This window comes from Hakea prostrata, chromosome 5 (genome assembly GCF_041222555.1).
Source record: "Hakea prostrata isolate BN-2017 chromosome 5, UWA_Hpros_2, whole genome shotgun sequence".
NCBI lineage: Eukaryota > Viridiplantae > Streptophyta > Magnoliopsida > Proteales > Proteaceae > Hakea > Hakea prostrata.
In genome coordinates this window covers 7,553,212-7,570,838 of record NC_142604.1, presented here as the reverse complement: position 1 = coordinate 7,570,838, position 17,627 = coordinate 7,553,212, and the positions used below count along the sequence as shown (strand labels likewise).

General features: G+C 40.3%; 3 protein-coding genes across 3 annotated transcripts; all 3 read right to left on the bottom strand.

Annotated features, from left to right (window-relative positions):
• Window positions 1-1,265: 1,265 nt before the first annotated feature.
• LOC149014795 (UPF0496 protein At4g34320-like) lies at window positions 1,266-2,390 on the bottom strand. Its single transcript, XM_089155345.1, has one exon. It carries the CDS (start codon window positions 2,388-2,390, stop codon window positions 1,266-1,268), a length of 1,125 nt encoding a protein of 374 aa, XP_089011471.1.
• A 5,508-nt stretch (window positions 2,391-7,898) lies between these two features.
• On the bottom strand, window positions 7,899-9,104 carry LOC149014794 (UPF0496 protein At4g34320-like). Its single transcript, XM_089155344.1, has one exon. The coding sequence runs from the start codon at window positions 9,102-9,104 to the stop codon at window positions 7,986-7,988; it is 1,119 nt and encodes a 372-aa protein (XP_089011470.1). The 3' UTR covers window positions 7,899-7,985.
• Window positions 9,105-16,150: 7,046 nt separating this feature from the next.
• Window positions 16,151-17,269, bottom strand: LOC149014793 (UPF0496 protein 1-like). The gene has a single exon (XM_089155343.1). The coding sequence runs from the start codon at window positions 17,267-17,269 to the stop codon at window positions 16,151-16,153; it is 1,119 nt and encodes a 372-aa protein (XP_089011469.1).
• Window positions 17,270-17,627: the final 358 nt, after the last annotated feature.

Sequence of the window (17,627 nt, the reverse complement as noted above, 5' to 3'; positions counted from 1 at the left end):
ACCACAAACCCATGGCCCAGGGGCTGAAATGCAGGTGCCTTACTTCAGTCCCAAACGCGTTTCCGTGCTAGTGTCCAGCAAGGGAAGCTTCGTTGTTGTAATCCACCCGCCAATAAGTCAATAAAAAAGGGAATTATTATTCAATGGTGAAGATCATTCATCATTTATAACTGTTATAAATGTAACTTGCTAGTCTTCCAACCTATAAGCAGGGCGGGGGGGGGGGGTTTGTTTTTGTCTTTTTGTAAACTCTTCCCCTTTCTTTTAATGATAAGATCAGCCTCACCCCAGAGTTGAGGGATTCTTGCCGGGAAGAAGTTCTACAATAATCGCCCCCTTTTTTTTTGGTTCTTGTGTGTTGTGCCCTGTCCCTAGGGGGCGCAGCATCTCAATCCTAAAGCATGAAAGATCAGCAGAGTTGGTCCTTGAAAAATTCTACAATAAGCAAATCCCCGCAAGACATATATATATATATATATATATCTATGAATAGCTATTTGAGTATTCTTGGCACCATCAGGTCTAATGGACTAGTTTAGTCTTTTAAGGGGAAGAAAACAGGGAATGAAGAACTTTAAGGTTTCATGAATTGAATTGGTGGAATCAACCGAGTCCGATCTTGATTTCAGTGGATTTAGACCAAGCAATCTATACTGGAATTTTAGGATTCAGGTCAGTTCCAGACTGAATCCAACTGATTCGGACTAAATCCAAATTGGGCAGATCTTGTCTGAATCAAAGTCTGGGTTTAACAACCATTTGCAGTCGGGGTTTTCCATTCTTTCTCTGTTTTATCTTCAGTTTTCTGTACCACTAGGAGAAACAAAATTTTCTAACCTACAGCTTTAGTCTCTTGTCTGTAGTATTTCCTGAGCTTTCCCTAATACACGAGTGTTTCAACGTCTAGACAGAGACAAATTGATATGGTGTTTAAAGAGCTTGAGAGCAGAAATGGAATAATCATCACATTCTGTTTTCGTACAGCACTTTCAAAGAAGGAAGTGGGCTACTCCCTGAAACGAATCACACAGAAAAGTTTACCACTATCGAATTTTATTTATGCTGTTACTATAAACTATAAACAAGACAGGCAGTAGTTATTTGAGAACCTAGAATTAGTACCCCATCCTACCTGATCCCACCCCAATAAAAAGCCGATCATTTCAAACAATTCCTGACCATTTGAACAGAAATGATGTATCTTTTCAGAAAGATAGAATCTACAAACACCAGTAACCACTCAGCCCAGATACCAAGGGGTTTCTTCACTTGGTAGGATGTTTGCCTACCTTTTCCAGAACCACTTCTCTCGTCCTTCGAATATCCTGGTTACATTTCTCAGCTTGTTTAGCAAAAACTTCAATTCTTTCAAGTAAAACCCTCAACTTCTTCTCAATCTCCTTCAGCAAAATCTTCACTTGTTCCTCTTCTCCTAAAGCAGAATAATCAGTGTACCCAATCAGAGTCTGGATCTCTACTGACAAGAAGTTGACTGTAATCCAAATCTCCTCCAAGTCCTTGATGACAACACAAGTGCCAGCGTACATCGAGCGAATCAACTCCTTCTGCCCTTTCAACGCATTCTTATAGCTCTTCCAAAGTGAATTGAACCACGTACCTATTGTTCCTACAGGGATTGAAGTAGCAGCTGCCCCTGCAGCAACAACACGAGGCGCTGCCACGGCAATTGCCACCACCGAGAAAATAATGGTGGCAGCAAAAGCGGAAACGAATATAAGGCTTGAAACCTTCTTCCATGCCTTCACACATTCAAGCTTCCTATCATATTCGTTCTTTCGAGGTTCCAGCTTCTTCAACATCAACACCTGTTGGTTGTGAACCGCTGGGAAGTCCTGGTTGAAGTTCTCTGTAAATGGGTTACCTGCAGCCTTTAAACCCTGGAGTGCCTCCAGCGTCGCCAAATACTTGTTGACATCGACCACATTCTCCTCCTCGTCGAACTGTTGCAACGCAAATTGAAGGAATTTCTGGTTTTCACGAACCTTCTTGAGGCATTCATCTAAGGCCGTATCACTGGAATTTAACGCTTGGAGACTTTTGTCGAAGTAATCCTTGACAAGGAGGAAGAGCTTCTGATTTTTCCATTTAAGTTTCTTAGAATCTAAGATGCACTGAACATGTTCTGGGTTGATGGCAAGGGGGCTTCCAATAACTTCTCTGAGTGAATCAAAGGAGAGCGTTCGAAGGTTGACCCTGGAGGCGATTGTGTTAGTAAGAGGGTCGGTGACCAGGTGCAGAGTGGAATCACAAGACCGCGAATTCGAGCTCATTGAGCTCATCTCAGTCTCGGCCGTGTATTGCAAACTGGAACTGCGCTGAAACATGGGCGGAGGAGCCTCTCCTTTCGTCTTGCTGAATTGTACTCCCATCGATGATACACTCACTCCTATTGAAGTTCTGATTAGAAAACCTGAATAGAACCCAGAAAAATTAGACAGATAGGAACTGCGAGGAAACCTTGGCAAGATCGATATGCCAAGGCCGACTCCAGGGGCTTTGGACATTTATAGTTGAGAATAAGCCAAGCCTGCTACTTTCGCTGCAGATTGACTAGCTTCAGATCCATATTAGTTCTTCTATGACCGTCAGCAATTTCGATGTAGGGACAAATTGGGTCGGCTACTGTTAGACACTCGACTGCGTATGACGTATCAACGGCACCGTTACCAAAGTGTCATGAGAGAGAATTTCCGCGTGAGTCTCAATCAATCGATTCCTTTTGTGGTTTTATCTTTTCTTCATCCTTGCCGCTCGCTGCTGGATGAAGTGTCATGAGGTTCCCTTTTTTAGGTATCTTTTTTCCAGTTCCAACTTAAGTGAGACGGACGCTGATCTCGACCGCTGGCAGTGCTGCCCATTAAGTCTGACCCTGTTTTTTCTCGAACCTGTTTTTCATCCTTACCACTAGCCGGATGAAGTGTCATGAGGTCTCAATCAATTTCTAGCCATGGACAGACGCTTTCAATCACGTACAATCGAATAGAAAATAAGAAGGAAGGAGACCGATTTTACTTACCCTTTGGTTCACCTCAATTTGAGGTTAACGCGGCTCCAACATTAGGTTTTTCACTATGTTATTTTTGAAAACAACTACTTACAATGTTTTGTTACAAGATAATTTATATAAGTGTTTAGAAATCCTAAGCCACAACTATTCATGGACCTAAGCCCAAACTATAAACAAACTTCAAGCTCCATAGAAACATGGACCCTCTACAAGACCCATGTCTACTATCACGACACCACAATGTGAAACATGAGTCATATTCAACAATTAACAATCAATGCCCAGGTGCTGCCAGTATTTTCAGCTCAAAGGAATTAAAGGTGAAAAAAAGCTCATGACGAAAAGCTTGTGCAGAATTATCCTTGAATTAAGGACCCGAGCAACGGCGAGTGGCAATGGTTAGGAGACTTGTTTTTGGTATCATCCATGATTGAAAATGCAAAAAGTGTTTTATGAAGAGGACCGACCACACATTCCTAAACTAGGAATCCCTTGTCGATTTCTTAATATTTCTAGGATTTGAATTTCCCCTCATTATGCTCTCTTTATTCTCTACTGGAAAAGCCGACTTGAATTCTTAGATTTAATCGGTTGCCAATGAATGATTTTCATTGTCAAATTACGTAATTTGAACCAGAAACTTCCTTTGATTGATTATAAATAGCAACATCGATATTTGGTAGAATTGGAAGCCCACTTCCATTTGTAGGGATAGAGACAGACATCCTATGGGGTGCCCCCCCCCGTTGGGGGGGGGGGTTTTTGTGGGTTGTGGGGGTGCCGCGGGGGCCGTGTCGTTGGGGGGGTTTCTGTATGTTTTACTTTGAAGGCATCCGTTTTTTTAAAATAAAGGAAGAAGAAAATCCTATTGTATTTTGTTTGGTTCGTAACCGTTTTTATATTTTACCAGAATTTAGAAAAGATGGCAATTGACAGAGACCTCAGGATCTACTTCCACGCCAGAGGTATGCAAGGTCTTCAAAAGATAAAAAGAGAAGGACAACAAAACAAAAAGCAGAATCATACGAGAGCATAAACGTCTAACACGTGTCACTCCCACCATTATACAACAACGGAAGCTTCATTGTGGTAATCCTTCCACCAATAAGTCAATAACAGAAGATTTTTTTAAAATTTTTTTTAAAATTTTTTTTAAAGGTAGCTGTGTATTAGAAAAAAAAGAAAAAGTTACAATCTGAAATAAGTCTTCCCTTCAGCATCATCTTTTATAATATGAGACAACGCTTCAGGTAAAGAATGAGGAGAGAAAGAAATATCATGTACAGATGGGTCCCGCCCAGCCAAAACCAGCATGAGCTCAGGGACCCCACAACATCATCGAAGCCCATTTATTTATTATACGGCTGTGGGGGTTCGCTGACTTCTTCCCTTGCATGCCATGGAATGGGACACCGCACCTAAAATCATCGCAATAGCTTTCATGAATCAGATGAATAAGACTCCAGCCATAGAATTTGTTTCATAAGCTCATTGACAAGCATGATGAAGCCCATATTGCCGTGACGCTCCATGTAAAGAACATTTGTTTCCAAACATCTACTAGCAGCAGCGAAGATAACTTCACCCATCTCATTTCTTGCAAGAATCCCATATCCTCCTTGATTCCCCGTGACAGAGCCGTCACAATTGAGAGAAACTCATTCCGTAGGTGGTTTATTCCAAATTAGAGCATGTGGTCTTGAAATTCTATATTGCACCTCGATCTTCCAACGATGAAACAGAGACCGATTGCGTTCATTATCTATGACTGGAATTTCTGTCCCAAGGAATCTCAACCTCGTATCATAAATAATACGGTTTAAAACATCAATGTGAGTATCCGACTTCCCCTGAAAAATATGATTATTCATCTCTATCCAAAGATGATAGAGAAAGCAACAAAAACTGAACCGAAATAGTTTACCCATCAAATCCTGGTTGTTGAAATGAGAAGCTGCCCAGGTCAACTCTTCGCTCCAGCTAGATCTATCGCTTGACTTAAAACCATGTAACCGAATAATCGAATTCCAGATCTGTTTTGAATATACGCAGTAAAAAAATAAATGTTTCATGTGTCTCGTCTTCAGGCAGACAGAAAACACATGTCCCCTAGAACGCATTTATAGTTACTCTTTAGTCCTGCCGAATTGCCATGGTTAGATACTCTTAGCCCTAATTCTTGTGTGATGACATCTTTGTTAAACTTCATCGCCTTGAGGCAAGGCTCTCTGATGACGTAATACAGAAGGAATATTTATTCAATGCTCAAAAGCATTCGTCATTTACAACCGTCAAGTAAATGATAAGATCATCAGCAGAGTTGGTCCTTATAAGGTATCATCAGGTGTAATGGACTAGTTTAGTCTTTTACGTGTATAAGGGGAACAAAACAGGGAATTGAAGAACTCCAAGGTTTCATGAATGGGAATTGGATTGGTCGAATCAACCGATTCCGATTTTGATTTCAGTGGATTTAGACCAAGCAATCTACACTGAGATTTTAGAATTCAGGTCAGTTCCAGACTGAATCCATCTGATTCGGACTAAATCTAAATTGGGCAGAAAATGTCTGTATCAAAGTCTGAGTTTAACAACCATTTGCACTCTGGGTTTTCCATTCTTCTCTGTTTTATCTTCAGTTTTCTGTCCACTTGGAGATTGAAGGAACAAAATTTTCTAACATGCAGCTTTTGTCTCTTGTCTGTAGTCTTTCCTGAGCTTTCCGAAACACTATTATCCACAAGTGTAAAATGTCTAGCACAAACAAATTGATATGATATTTGAAGAAGGATCCTATCCGATTTTAGCCTTTTATTAAAGGGAACAAAATGTATTATTTTATCTTTTTTAGGTGTTAGATGATAAAGAATAAAATCTATTAATCCCAACTCAAAGTTTACAAAATTATCCCATCAGCATTGATGCCTATTAAGGGTCACATACTTTTTTTTTTTTTTTTGTTGCCAACCACGGTTCCAAGGCTTTGCCATTGGATAAAACCAACCAGTCAAAACCCGCTCACCCAATGGGTAATCAATTGACCGGGCGTGCGACCTGGTGCCCGGATGGTTCCATCAACTCTCCCGGTCGTGGTTGCATCCTGGTGTAACGCTTCATCATGGTGGGTCAAGTGGAAAGGAGTCTTTCCCACCAACCTTATCTTCACTTATCCGAAGATTCTAGAATCAAAAAGACTTAACAGGCATCTACACAGGCTTCCGACCCATCCTACAGAGACCCTCCTTCTTCTGGGTGCTCCAAGCGGGGGTCTTTGCAAGGTGGGGGGGGGGGGGGGGGCGGCGGGGGGGGGGGGCCCCCCCCCCCCCCCCCTCTTTTTTTGGGGTGGGAAAAGGATAATAATATATATATATATTTTTTTGTTGGGGGCCCGCGCCGGGGGCGGCGGCGGCCCCCCGCGGGGGCGGCCGGCGGGGGCGGCCCCCCGGGGGGGGGGGGGGGGGCGGCCCCCCGGGGTTTTTTTTCCCCCAGGATGCGGCCACCGCACCCCACCTAAGCAAGTCACATACTTTTTATTATCAGAAAAAATAAAAATAAATAAAATAAGGATCATATACCCGGTGGCCTGTAGTCTATATATGTGTTTTCATTACCGAATATAACATGGTCCTCGTAAGTTAACATAATATTAGAAATTCTTTTTTCTGTTTTTCTTTTTTTCAGTAAAATAGATACTAGATGAGCGGAGTGATAAAATAGGTTGTCATACGTTTCAGAGTTTCCTCCTCCCTACAGGGTTACTAACAGCCGTAAAACAGAGTATTGACACCAACAAAAACAGAGCTTTTATGGGATTCAATATGGATTGGCATCAGTGGCTTTATCATCTAATTTCCAAACCCTTGCATTGAATAAGCTTTGAATTTTCAAATCAAATTCACTTATTTTAAAGGACATCCAAAGGAAGTTTTTGCCATTTTTCCTCATCTTTACCGTTTTACATAAGAACAGCAAACCACAAACCCATGGGCCATGGCCCAGGGGTGAAATGCAGGTGCCTTTCTTCAATCCCAAACGCGTTTCCGTGCCAGTAAACCAGCAAGGGAAGCTTCGTCGTTGTAATCCACCCGCCAATAAGTCAATAAAAAAGGGAATTATTATTCAATGGTCAGGATCATTCATCATTTATAACTTACAAGCAAATGATAAGATCTACAGAGTTGGTTCTTGAAAAATTCTACAATAAGCAATCCCCGCAAGACATATCTATGAAGAGCTATTTGAGTATTCTTGGCACCATCAGGTCTAATGGACTAGTTTAGTCTTTTTTAAGGGGAAGAAAACAGGGATGAAGAACTTTAAGGTTTCATGAACTGAATTGGTTGAATCAACCGAGTCCGATATTGCTTTCAGTGGATTTAGACCAAGCAATCTATACTGGGATTTTAGGATTCAGGTCAGTTCCAGACTGAATCCAACTGATTCGGATTAAATCCAAATTGGGTAGATCATGTCTGAATCAAAGTCTGAGTTTAACAACCATTCGCAGTCGGGGTTTTCCTTTCTTTCTCTGTTTTATCTTCAGTTTTCTGTACCACGAGGAGAAACAAAACTTTCTAACCTACAGCTTAATTTAGTCTTTCTGAGCTTTCCCTAACTCTATTATCCACAACTGTTGAACGTCTATAGAGAGACAGATTGACAAGGTATTTGAAGAGCTTGAGAGCAGAAATAAAATAATCATCAGGTTTTCTTTTTGTACAACACTTCACGTCACATAAGCAAGAAGGGAGTGGGCTACTCCCAGAAAACGAATCGCATAGAAAAGTTTACCACTAGTGAATTTTATTTATGCTGTTACCATAAACAGGACAGGCAGTAGTTATTTGAGAACCCAGAATTACTACTCCCATCCTACCGGATCCCACCCTAAGAAAAGGCCCATCATTTCAAAAAATTCCAGACCATGAACAGAAATGATCTTTTCAGAGGGGTTTCTTCAGTTGGTAGGATGTTTTACTACCTTTTGCAGAACCACTTTTGTCGCCCTTCGAATATCCTGGCTACATTTCTCAGCTTGTTTAGCAAAAACTTCAATCCTTTCAAATATAACCCTCAACTTCTTCTCAATCTCCACCAGCAAAATCTTCACTTGTTCCTCTTCTCCTAAAGCAGAATAATCAGTGTACCCAATCAGAGTCTGGATCTCTACTGACAAGAAGTTGACTGTAATCCAAATATCCTCCAAGTCCTTGATGGCAACACAGGTGCCAGTGTACATCGAGCCAATCAACTCCTTCTGTCCTTTCAGCGCATTCTCATAGCGCTTCCAAAGTGAATTGAACCACGTACCGATTGTCCCTATGGGGATTGAAGTAGCAGCTGCACCTGCAGCAACAACACGAGGCGCTGCCACGGCAATTGCCACAGCCGAGAAAATGATGGTGGCGGCAAAAGTGGAAACAAATACAATGCTTGAAACCTTCTTCCATGTCTGGACAGATTCAAGCTTCTCATCATATTCCTTCTTTGGATGTTTCAGCTTCTCTAACATCGACACCTGATGCTTGTGAACAGCTAGGAAGTCCAGATTAATGTTCTCTGTAAATGGGTTACCAGCAGCCTTTAAACCCTGCAGTGCCTCCAGAGTCACCAAATACTTGTGATCTACCACATCCTCCTCCCTGTCGAACTGTTGCAAAGCAAATTGAAGGAACTTCTGGCTTTCACGAACCTTCAGGAGGCATTCCTGTATGGCCGTATCACTGGAATTCAAGGTTAGAAGACTTTTGTCGAAGTAATCCTTGACAAGCAGGAAGAGCTTCTGATTTATCCATTTAGGTTTCTTGGATTCAAAGATGGACTGAACAACTTCTGGGTTGATGGCAAGGGGACTTCCAGTAACTTCTATGAGTGAGCCAAAGGAGAGCGTTCGAATACTGACCATGGAGGCGATTTTGTTAGTAACAGGGTCGGTGACCCCGTGCAGGGTGGAATCACAAGACTGCGAATTCGAGCTCACTGAGCTCATCTCGGTCTCGGCTGTGTATCGAAAGTTGGAACTCCGCTGAAAATTAGTCGGAGCCTCTCCATTCGTCTTGCTGAATTGTCCTCCCATTGATGGTGCAGTCACTCCTCTATTCAGATTCTGATTAGTGCCCAGAAAAAATTATACATATTTGAACTGCGAGGAAACCTTACTGGCAAGATCTGATGCCAAGTCTGGGTTCTCCACCCTGGAGGGCTTTGCATATTTATAGTTAACATCCTTGCTATTTGCATCTACATCTTCACCTATTTACTTCCTTTTGCCATCCTCTTATCAGTTACTTTAACATTTTTTTCTATTTTAGCGCTACATCTTCACATCTTCACATCTTCAGCTATTTACTTCCTTTGCCATCCTCTTTTCGGCTACTTTAACATCCTTAGCTATTTGCATCTACATCTTCAGCTATTTACTTCCTTTTGCCATCCTCTTATCGGCTTCACTTTAACTTCCTTTGCTATTTGCATCTACATCTTCAGCTATTTACTTCATTTGCTTTCCTTTTATCGGATATTTTAACATCCTTAGCTATTTGCATCTACATCTTCAACTATTTACTTCCTTTGCCATCCTCTTATCGGCTACTATAACATCCTTAGCTATTTGCATATACATCTTCAAATATTTACTTCCTTTGCCATCCTTAGCTTTAGGCTTCATCCGGACCAGCTGGCGCGGACTTTGATTACATCCTCGGGAGGGAGCTTTATTTTTGCTTTTCTTTTGCCGGGTCTTCGCTCAAGTTGCATCTCAAATATTACTCCTTGCCATCCTAGCGCCCATGATCTCTCCACTAAAAAGTATGGATCTTACCACTCTACCAACCCTGCATTGACTCTCTATTATCATTTTTATTTTTTACATGCTTACCTATCCCATCAATTACCATTCTTGTTCATTCTCATATTTTCCTGTCCTTTAATTTGGACAAATGACATTGGTTAATTGCCTATTCCTTTCATCCTCATCTCGCATAGCTAGTTGAACCAACACTAATTGCGAGATAGTGGAAAAACATTGCTTTCAGAATGCTAACAGAAGAAAAATTGCTTGGGTGCTACACAATTAATAAGTAGCACCTATAGCGAACGGTCAACCATGATTTCGATCTCGAGTGTCTATTTTTTAAGATTGAATGCTTAATTCCATTGGCTTTTTTAATACTGATCGGTACCTCATCCCCAATATATGGAAAAATCGCTCAGTTACAAAAAATAATAATTATTATAATAAATAAATAAAATCTAAATGGTAATGGTTATGGGAAATTTTCAAACATCAGTTTGAACCGGCTGAGCCATTTGACAAATCTAAAACGTGAAGAGTGAAAGGCACATATTAAGCAACATAAATGGATGCGGGAATTCGTGTAGGTCTCTAGCTCATTTTCTTGCTTCCCAACTAGGGGTGTCAATTTGCAGCCCGAACAATTAAAAACAAACCACACTAGCCCGTTATAGCCCGAACCGGTGCAAACCGAACCTTAATGGGTTGTGTTTGGGCTACGGGTGGCAGAGCCCACACCAATCCGAACCCTAACCGCAACCCTTTTTACAACCCGTTATATAATTTAACATTAAATATTATTTGAATCATCATATTATCACTAGGTAGTTGGTATAGACTATCAAAAAAATTGAACATGAATTCAAAGATCAAATAGTCATTCTACTACTTGTAAGAGACAATTAGAAAGATTAAATATGAATGTCCAATTGAATGTACAAAGTTTGTTTAAATTAAGTAAATATTTATCAAGAAAAAGAATGTTGATTAAGTATGATAATATTTATGGAGTGGTATTTCTTTGCATATCAAATAAATACAAACCCAAAAAAGAGATAGATTTCATAGAAAAGGGAAAAAATCAATATTCTCACAAAACAAGAAGTTTCTATGTTATTACCTATTATTTGAGTTCTTGATTTCTATAAGGTGAGTGAGATTTCTACAACATGGAATGACTTTTCATTTTTTAATGAAAATTGATTAATAGCAATTTTGTTTTCCATAGAATTTTGGCTCCCGTTGTAGGATGCTCGACTATTTATTTTTATTATTTTTGTTGCATATTATAAATTATTAGCCCAAACCGTTAGCTCGAATCTAAACCGCATCAAACCAAAACCGGCTCGAAACCGTTATTTTGCTAATGGACCGTGTTTGGGCTTAGTGTTTTTGAGCCTTAAACCGTTAAACTCAACCCGAAAGTTGAAACCGCCCCAAACCACACCATTGACATCCCTATTCCCAACTGTGCCGTCAGAAAGAAAAGTTAAAAGATTTGAGCAAAAAGGAAACCTTAATGGCAAGATATGGCAAATGGAGGCCAACTTTTTACTTTTCCTACGGTGAAATTGGAGGCCCAATTCCGGAAATTACGACCTTTGAGAATAAACGAGTACCCGGAGGCCGATTAGCTTGAGATCCCTTTTGTCTTTTATAGAAACCGGCCCGTCGTGGATCCCTAAGAGACAAATAAACATTGCCGCATTACGTCTCTAACCGCACATTTTGATTTTTTTTAGAGCAAATTGCACTGACAATCCAAAATGGAGGCTTTAAAGCATTCACACCCCCACTTTATGTTTAGAAAACACAGACACCCTAATTCATTAAAAACACTAGTCCGTTCGGTTAGTGAAACAGTTAACCCATTGTTTACTTTCTTCAATTCAAAAAATGCCCTTACTAAATTTCTGAGGAAAAAAAAATCCAACAACGATGTCTTATTAGAAGAATGTCTTTTTATTTTTTATTTATTTTAGTAAATAAGAATAAGATTTCTTGGAAGAATATAATAGTTTTTACAATAATATAACTAATAATTCTAACAAAATAGGATCTATGTGTTTTTCAAACAGAAAGTAAGGTGTCAGTGCAATTACTCTTTCTTTTATGTTTTGGTAAAGAGTGGCAGCATTTTTTACGTTCTATTTTAAAAAATTAACTGAATCTTAAAAGCAAATTTGACCCTGAAGGTCTGAACCAATGTAGGTCCAATTTAAATTTAGAATATATAAGATTTATATTGTGAAATTCAAGTTCGAAGAAGAGTAGCATCTTCGCAAAAAAATCCTTTCTTGTGCACAGCAGTACACTTTTATACCAAATCAGTGGCTGAGATTAGAAACTTAATTTTAAATTTTTGTAAAAAAATCCTAAGAATAAGTTATGAATTTCTTAATATTTCTTGGAATTTCCCCTCATTATGCTCTGTGTAGTCCCTAGTGGAAAAAATATGCAATGTTGGAATTTTTTATATTTTATATTTTTGGTACGACAATGTGTGAAGTTTAAGTGATTGTGAAGTTGAAAGGTTAGAGGAGCAGATTAAATAGTTGTAGGTGCAATTTTGTATTCTAATGAAAGAGAACTTAGAAGCAGGTTAAATAGTTGTAGATGCAACTTTGAATGAAGCTATTGTTGCAGGCAACCCTGCAGTGTGGCCAGTGAATCAGTGTCCTAAGAGATTGTGATGGTGGGATCATGAGATTATGATCGACTGGTTAGAAGTCAAATGAAATCAATGTATATATTTAAAATTCATGGGTCTACACCGTTTAGGGAGTAGTATGGTCAGTGATACCTTGATAATAAAAGTTGAAAGAGTTTTTTTACGTGTGGGTCCCTTTAGTGGATTATAAACTATTCTTGGGTCTTCTTAATGCAATATATTACTTTTGGGTCCCTAACAAACTAACACCGTTAGCCGCCATTAAGTATATTCAAATTTCAAATGTGAATGGATCAAAGTGTCCCTCAGATTATTAATATATTGTATAAATAGGCCCAACAGGAGGGTGAAGAGACTAGATCGGCGCAGAAGAGGGCAAGTGGGCTGGGGAAAACAAACAAGGATAGGCAGAAGCTGGGCCCGGCCCAAGAAAGAAAGGCTCAGCATCATTGAAAGAGGAGGCGAGAGGTGGGCCGAGCCCAGCCCAGGAACCAGGGAGGAGCGAGTTAGAGGGGAAGGGGTCGGGTAGGGAATCGTATGTTTTTTTGGTTTTGGGGGGGGGGCGGTTTCCAGCTAGCTCTGAATTTGAAATTTGAATCCTTCCAAACTCTGTCACGTGTCTATCGTATCAAAGATTCTAGGTTTCTTTTAAGATTTTTTTTTAAAAAAAAATTCTCTTTTGAAGTTTGACACTTGAAAGCTGAAATTCATTTCATATATCGTCAATCAATAAAGCAATAAATACTAAAACGCTAAAATATGAATTACAGGTTTCTTTCTTTCTTGCGGTTGGATACACAAAACCTGCTCTCTGTTCCAATCTTTCTATGGAAACAGTTTCTATTAAAAACATGAGTACCAAAGCCTTTACTCACTACTTCAATGTTATTGGATTCTAGCCCGTCTAATACCTTCAATTTGAATCATATTATTACTCCCTTTTCACTGCTGTAATCATCGTCTTCAATAGCATTCATCTCAATCATCTTTTCCCTCATTTTGTCACATACTGGTGCTACCCCTTGGTTCCTTCGAATCCTTTCATCTCTGGCTTGATCCTTTCCCTGATATCCAGAGATTCCTATAAACAATGAGAACATATCCATGATAAGACTTAAGGAGAATGCCATGTGACTCCATCACAAGAAGACTTCATGATCTTGTTGCGTATGATTTTTATCCAGCCAGAAAACCCTGATCTCAGAGCTTTATCTTAGAATAATGTGTTGTGAACTTGTGACTACTTGTGACTGATTGACTAATAATTCCCTGTTTTCTTCCCCTTAAAGACTAAACTAGTCCATTAGATCTTGATCATTGACTAATAATTCCCTTTTTTGTTGACTAATTGGTGGGTGGATTACAATAATGAAGCTTCCCTTACTGGATACTGGCACGGAAACGCGTTTGGGATTGAAGAAAGGCGCCTGCATTTCAGCCCCTGGGCTATGGGTTTGTGGTTTGCTGTTCTTATGTAAAACGGTAAAGATGAGGAAAAATGGCAACCATTATATTTGTTTCCACTTTTGCTGCCACCATTATTTTCTTGGTGGTGGCAATTGCCGTGGCAGCGCCTCATGTGGTTTAATTCGCTTTGGAAGGGCTATGAGAATGCGCTGAGAGTGCAGAAAATTTTTGATTCGCTCGATGTACACTGGCACTTTTGTTGCAATGAAGCACTTGGAGAGGATTAGGGTTTCAGTTAACTTCATGTCAATAGAGATCCAGACTCTGATTGAGTACACTGATTCCGCCCTTGGAAAAAAAGAACCAGTGAAGATTGTGCTGGAGAAGATTGAGAAGAAGTTTGGGATTTTATTTAAAAGCATTGAAGGTTTGACCAAACAAGCTGAGAGATGTCACAAGGATATTCAGAGGGCGAGAAAAGTGGTTCTGCAGAAGGTAACCAAACTTCCTAACAACTGAAGAAACCCCTTGGTATGCACTCAGCAGTTTTATGTAAGATAAGTTCTGTTCATAAAATGATGGGCCCTTTCTTTGGGTGGGATAGGGTTGGATGGGGTGAGGGTGCATATAATATTCTAGGCTTTCAATTAGCTAGTGTCTGGTGAAGGAATGGGAGACTTTCCTTCAGGCCAAACAACTCATCCTCACCTCAAGCCCAAGTGAAGTGGTCCGGAAGCGGAAAGTGGATCAGAGACCCAAATGGAGGACACCAATGGAACCTTACTTCAAGCTAAATTCAGATGCGAGTCTTAACTCTAATGGTTCAGGCATTGGATTTATCATTAGAACCCATACGGGAGAGGTTCGCCTTGCGGTTTCTGACCGAGTCCGGTTTGGTGATGTTTTGTTGGGGGAGGCCTTAGCAATGAGAGAAGGTCTTTATTGGCCATTGGTGAAGGAATTGACTACATTATTGCTGAGTTTGATAGCTTGGAACTCATAAATTCCATTAATGGAGGTATGCCAACAGCCGTAGTAGCAAGAGAGGTTGTATCGGACATTATCCAGTTGGGTTTGTCCATTGTGGATTGTAAGTTTTCTTATGTTCCCAGGTTAGGTAACTCGCCTGGCCCTGGTGGCCTCCGCGTGGGGGGGGCGTTCGGGGGCGTTTTGGCCACTTTCCATCCCTGGTTCCTTGACTCGGAGTTAAGCCCCCGGGTGTTGTTCCCGTCTTTCTCAATAGAAGTTTAATTACCAAAAAAAAAAAAAAAAAAAAAAGTGTCTGTCATGTTTATGGTAATAGAACTTATTTATTAAGTACAGCATAAATACAGTTCACTAATAGTAAACATTTATATGTGATTCATTTTTAGGGAGTAGTCCACTTCTTCCTTACTTAAATGCGGAGCACTGTGCTGCCAACGGACTGTTCGTATTGCTTTCAAACTTCTGCTGGACAGATATTCTAGATTGAAATCTTGGTCGAAATGAGGGTCTAGATCTCAACCGTTGGCAACAGTTGCTGTTTGAGTTCTATGGACTAGTTTAGTCTTTAAGGGGAAGAAAACAGGGAATGAACAACTTAAAGGTTTAATGAACTGAATTGGTATAATAACAGAGCCAGATCTTGAATTCTGTGGATTCAGACCAAGCAATCTATATTGGGCTTTCAGGATTCAGTTCAATTCCGGACTGATTCTAGCCGATCCGGACGAAATTGAAATTGGACAGATCATGTCTGAATCAAAGTCTGAGTTTAATAACCATTTACAGTGTTTTCCATTCTTCTCTATTTGATCACAGTTTTTTCTGTCCCACTGGGAGAAACAAATTAAATTTTCAAAATAACATGCAGCTTTAGCCTCTTGTCTGTTGTGTTTGTTAGCTGAGCTTTTCTTAACACTATTATTCACAAGTGTTAAATGTCGAGCCAGAGACAAATTGATATGGTATTTGAAGAGCTTGAGAGCAGAAATCGGATAAGATTCTATTTTTGTACAGCACTTACACGTCACATAAGCAAGGAGGAAGTGGGCTACTCCCTGAAAATGAATCACATAGAAAAAGTTTTGTATTTATGCTGTTACTATAAACATGACAGACACTTGTTATTTGAGAACCTAGAATTACCCCATTCTATTTACCAAAAAAAAGAATTACCCCATTCTAATCGATCCCACCCCAAGAAAAGGCCCATCATTTCAAACAATTCCAGACGATGAACAGAAGTGATCTTTTCAAAGGGATTTCTTCAGTTGGTAGGATGTTTGCCTACCTTCTGCATAACCACTTTTCTGGCCCTCTGAATGTCCTGGCTACATCTCTCAGCTTGTTTTGCAAAATCTTCAATTCGTTCAAGTAAGCCCCCCAATTTCTTCTCAATCAGCTTCAAGACAATCTTCACTGGCTCCTCTTTTCTTAAGGCAGAATCAGTGTACCTAATCAGAGTCTGTATCTCTACTGACAAGAAGTTAACTGTCATCCAAATCTCCTCCAAGTGCTTCATTGCAACAAAAGTGCCAGTGTACATCGAGCCAATCAACTCCTTCTGTCCCTTCAGCGCATTCTCATAACCCTTCCAAAGTGAATTGAACCACTTACCTATTGTCCCTATAGGGATTGAAATAGCAGCTGCTCCTGCAGGAACAACATGAGGCGCTGCCACGGCAATTGCCACCACAGAGAAAATAATGGTGGCAGCAAAAGTGGAAACAAATACAATGCTTGAAACCTTCTTCCATGCGTTGAAACATTCAAGCTTCTTATCATATTTTTTCTTTCGACGTTCCAGCTTCTCTAACATCAACACCTGCTGGTTGTGAACCGCTAGGAAGTCCTGCATGAAGCTATCTGTAAATGGATTCCCTGCAGCCTTGAAACCCTGCAGTGCCTCCAGCGTCACCAAATACTTGTTGTCATCTACCACGTCCTCCTCCCTGTCGAACTGTTGCAACGCAAATTGAAGGAACTTCTGGCTTTCACGAACCTTCTTGAGGCACTCATCTAAGGCCCTATCACTGGAATTTAAGGTTCGGAAATTCTTGTCAAAGTAATCCTTGACAAGCAGGAAGAGCTTCTGATTTTTCCATTTAACTTTCTTAGAATCTAAGATACACTGAACATCTTCTGGGTTGATCACAACGGGACTTCCAATAACTTCTATGAGTGAGCCAAAGGAAAGTGTTCGAAGATCGACCCTCGAGTCGATTGTGTTAATAACAGGGTCGGTGACCCCGTGCAGAGTGGAATCACAAGACTGCGAATCCGAGCTCATTGAGCTCATCTCAGTCTCGGCTGTGTATTGCAAATTGGAACTGTGCTGAAAGTTGATCGGAGCCTCTCCATTCGTCTTGCTGAATCGTCCTCCCATTGATGGTGCACTCACTCCTCTATAAACCCTGGCAAGATCCGATGCCAAGTCTGGGTTCCCGATCCTTGAGGGCTCTGGATATTTATTGACAACAAGCGACGTCAGCTACTCTAGCTTGAGATCTTTACCTCGAAATTTCTTTTTTGTACTTTTTCAGTACTAGAAATGCCAACCAGGGTCAAATTTAATGTACAGCAATAAATGAAGATCCATTCCTGTTCATTTAGCTGCTTCCTCTTATCCATTCCATCCCATCCATTACTATTCCAGTCGCTTTCACTTTCGTTTTCATTTCGCAAGTCTGGGTTCTGGACCCTGAGTTCTTCGCATATTTATGAACAAGCCACATCAGCTAATT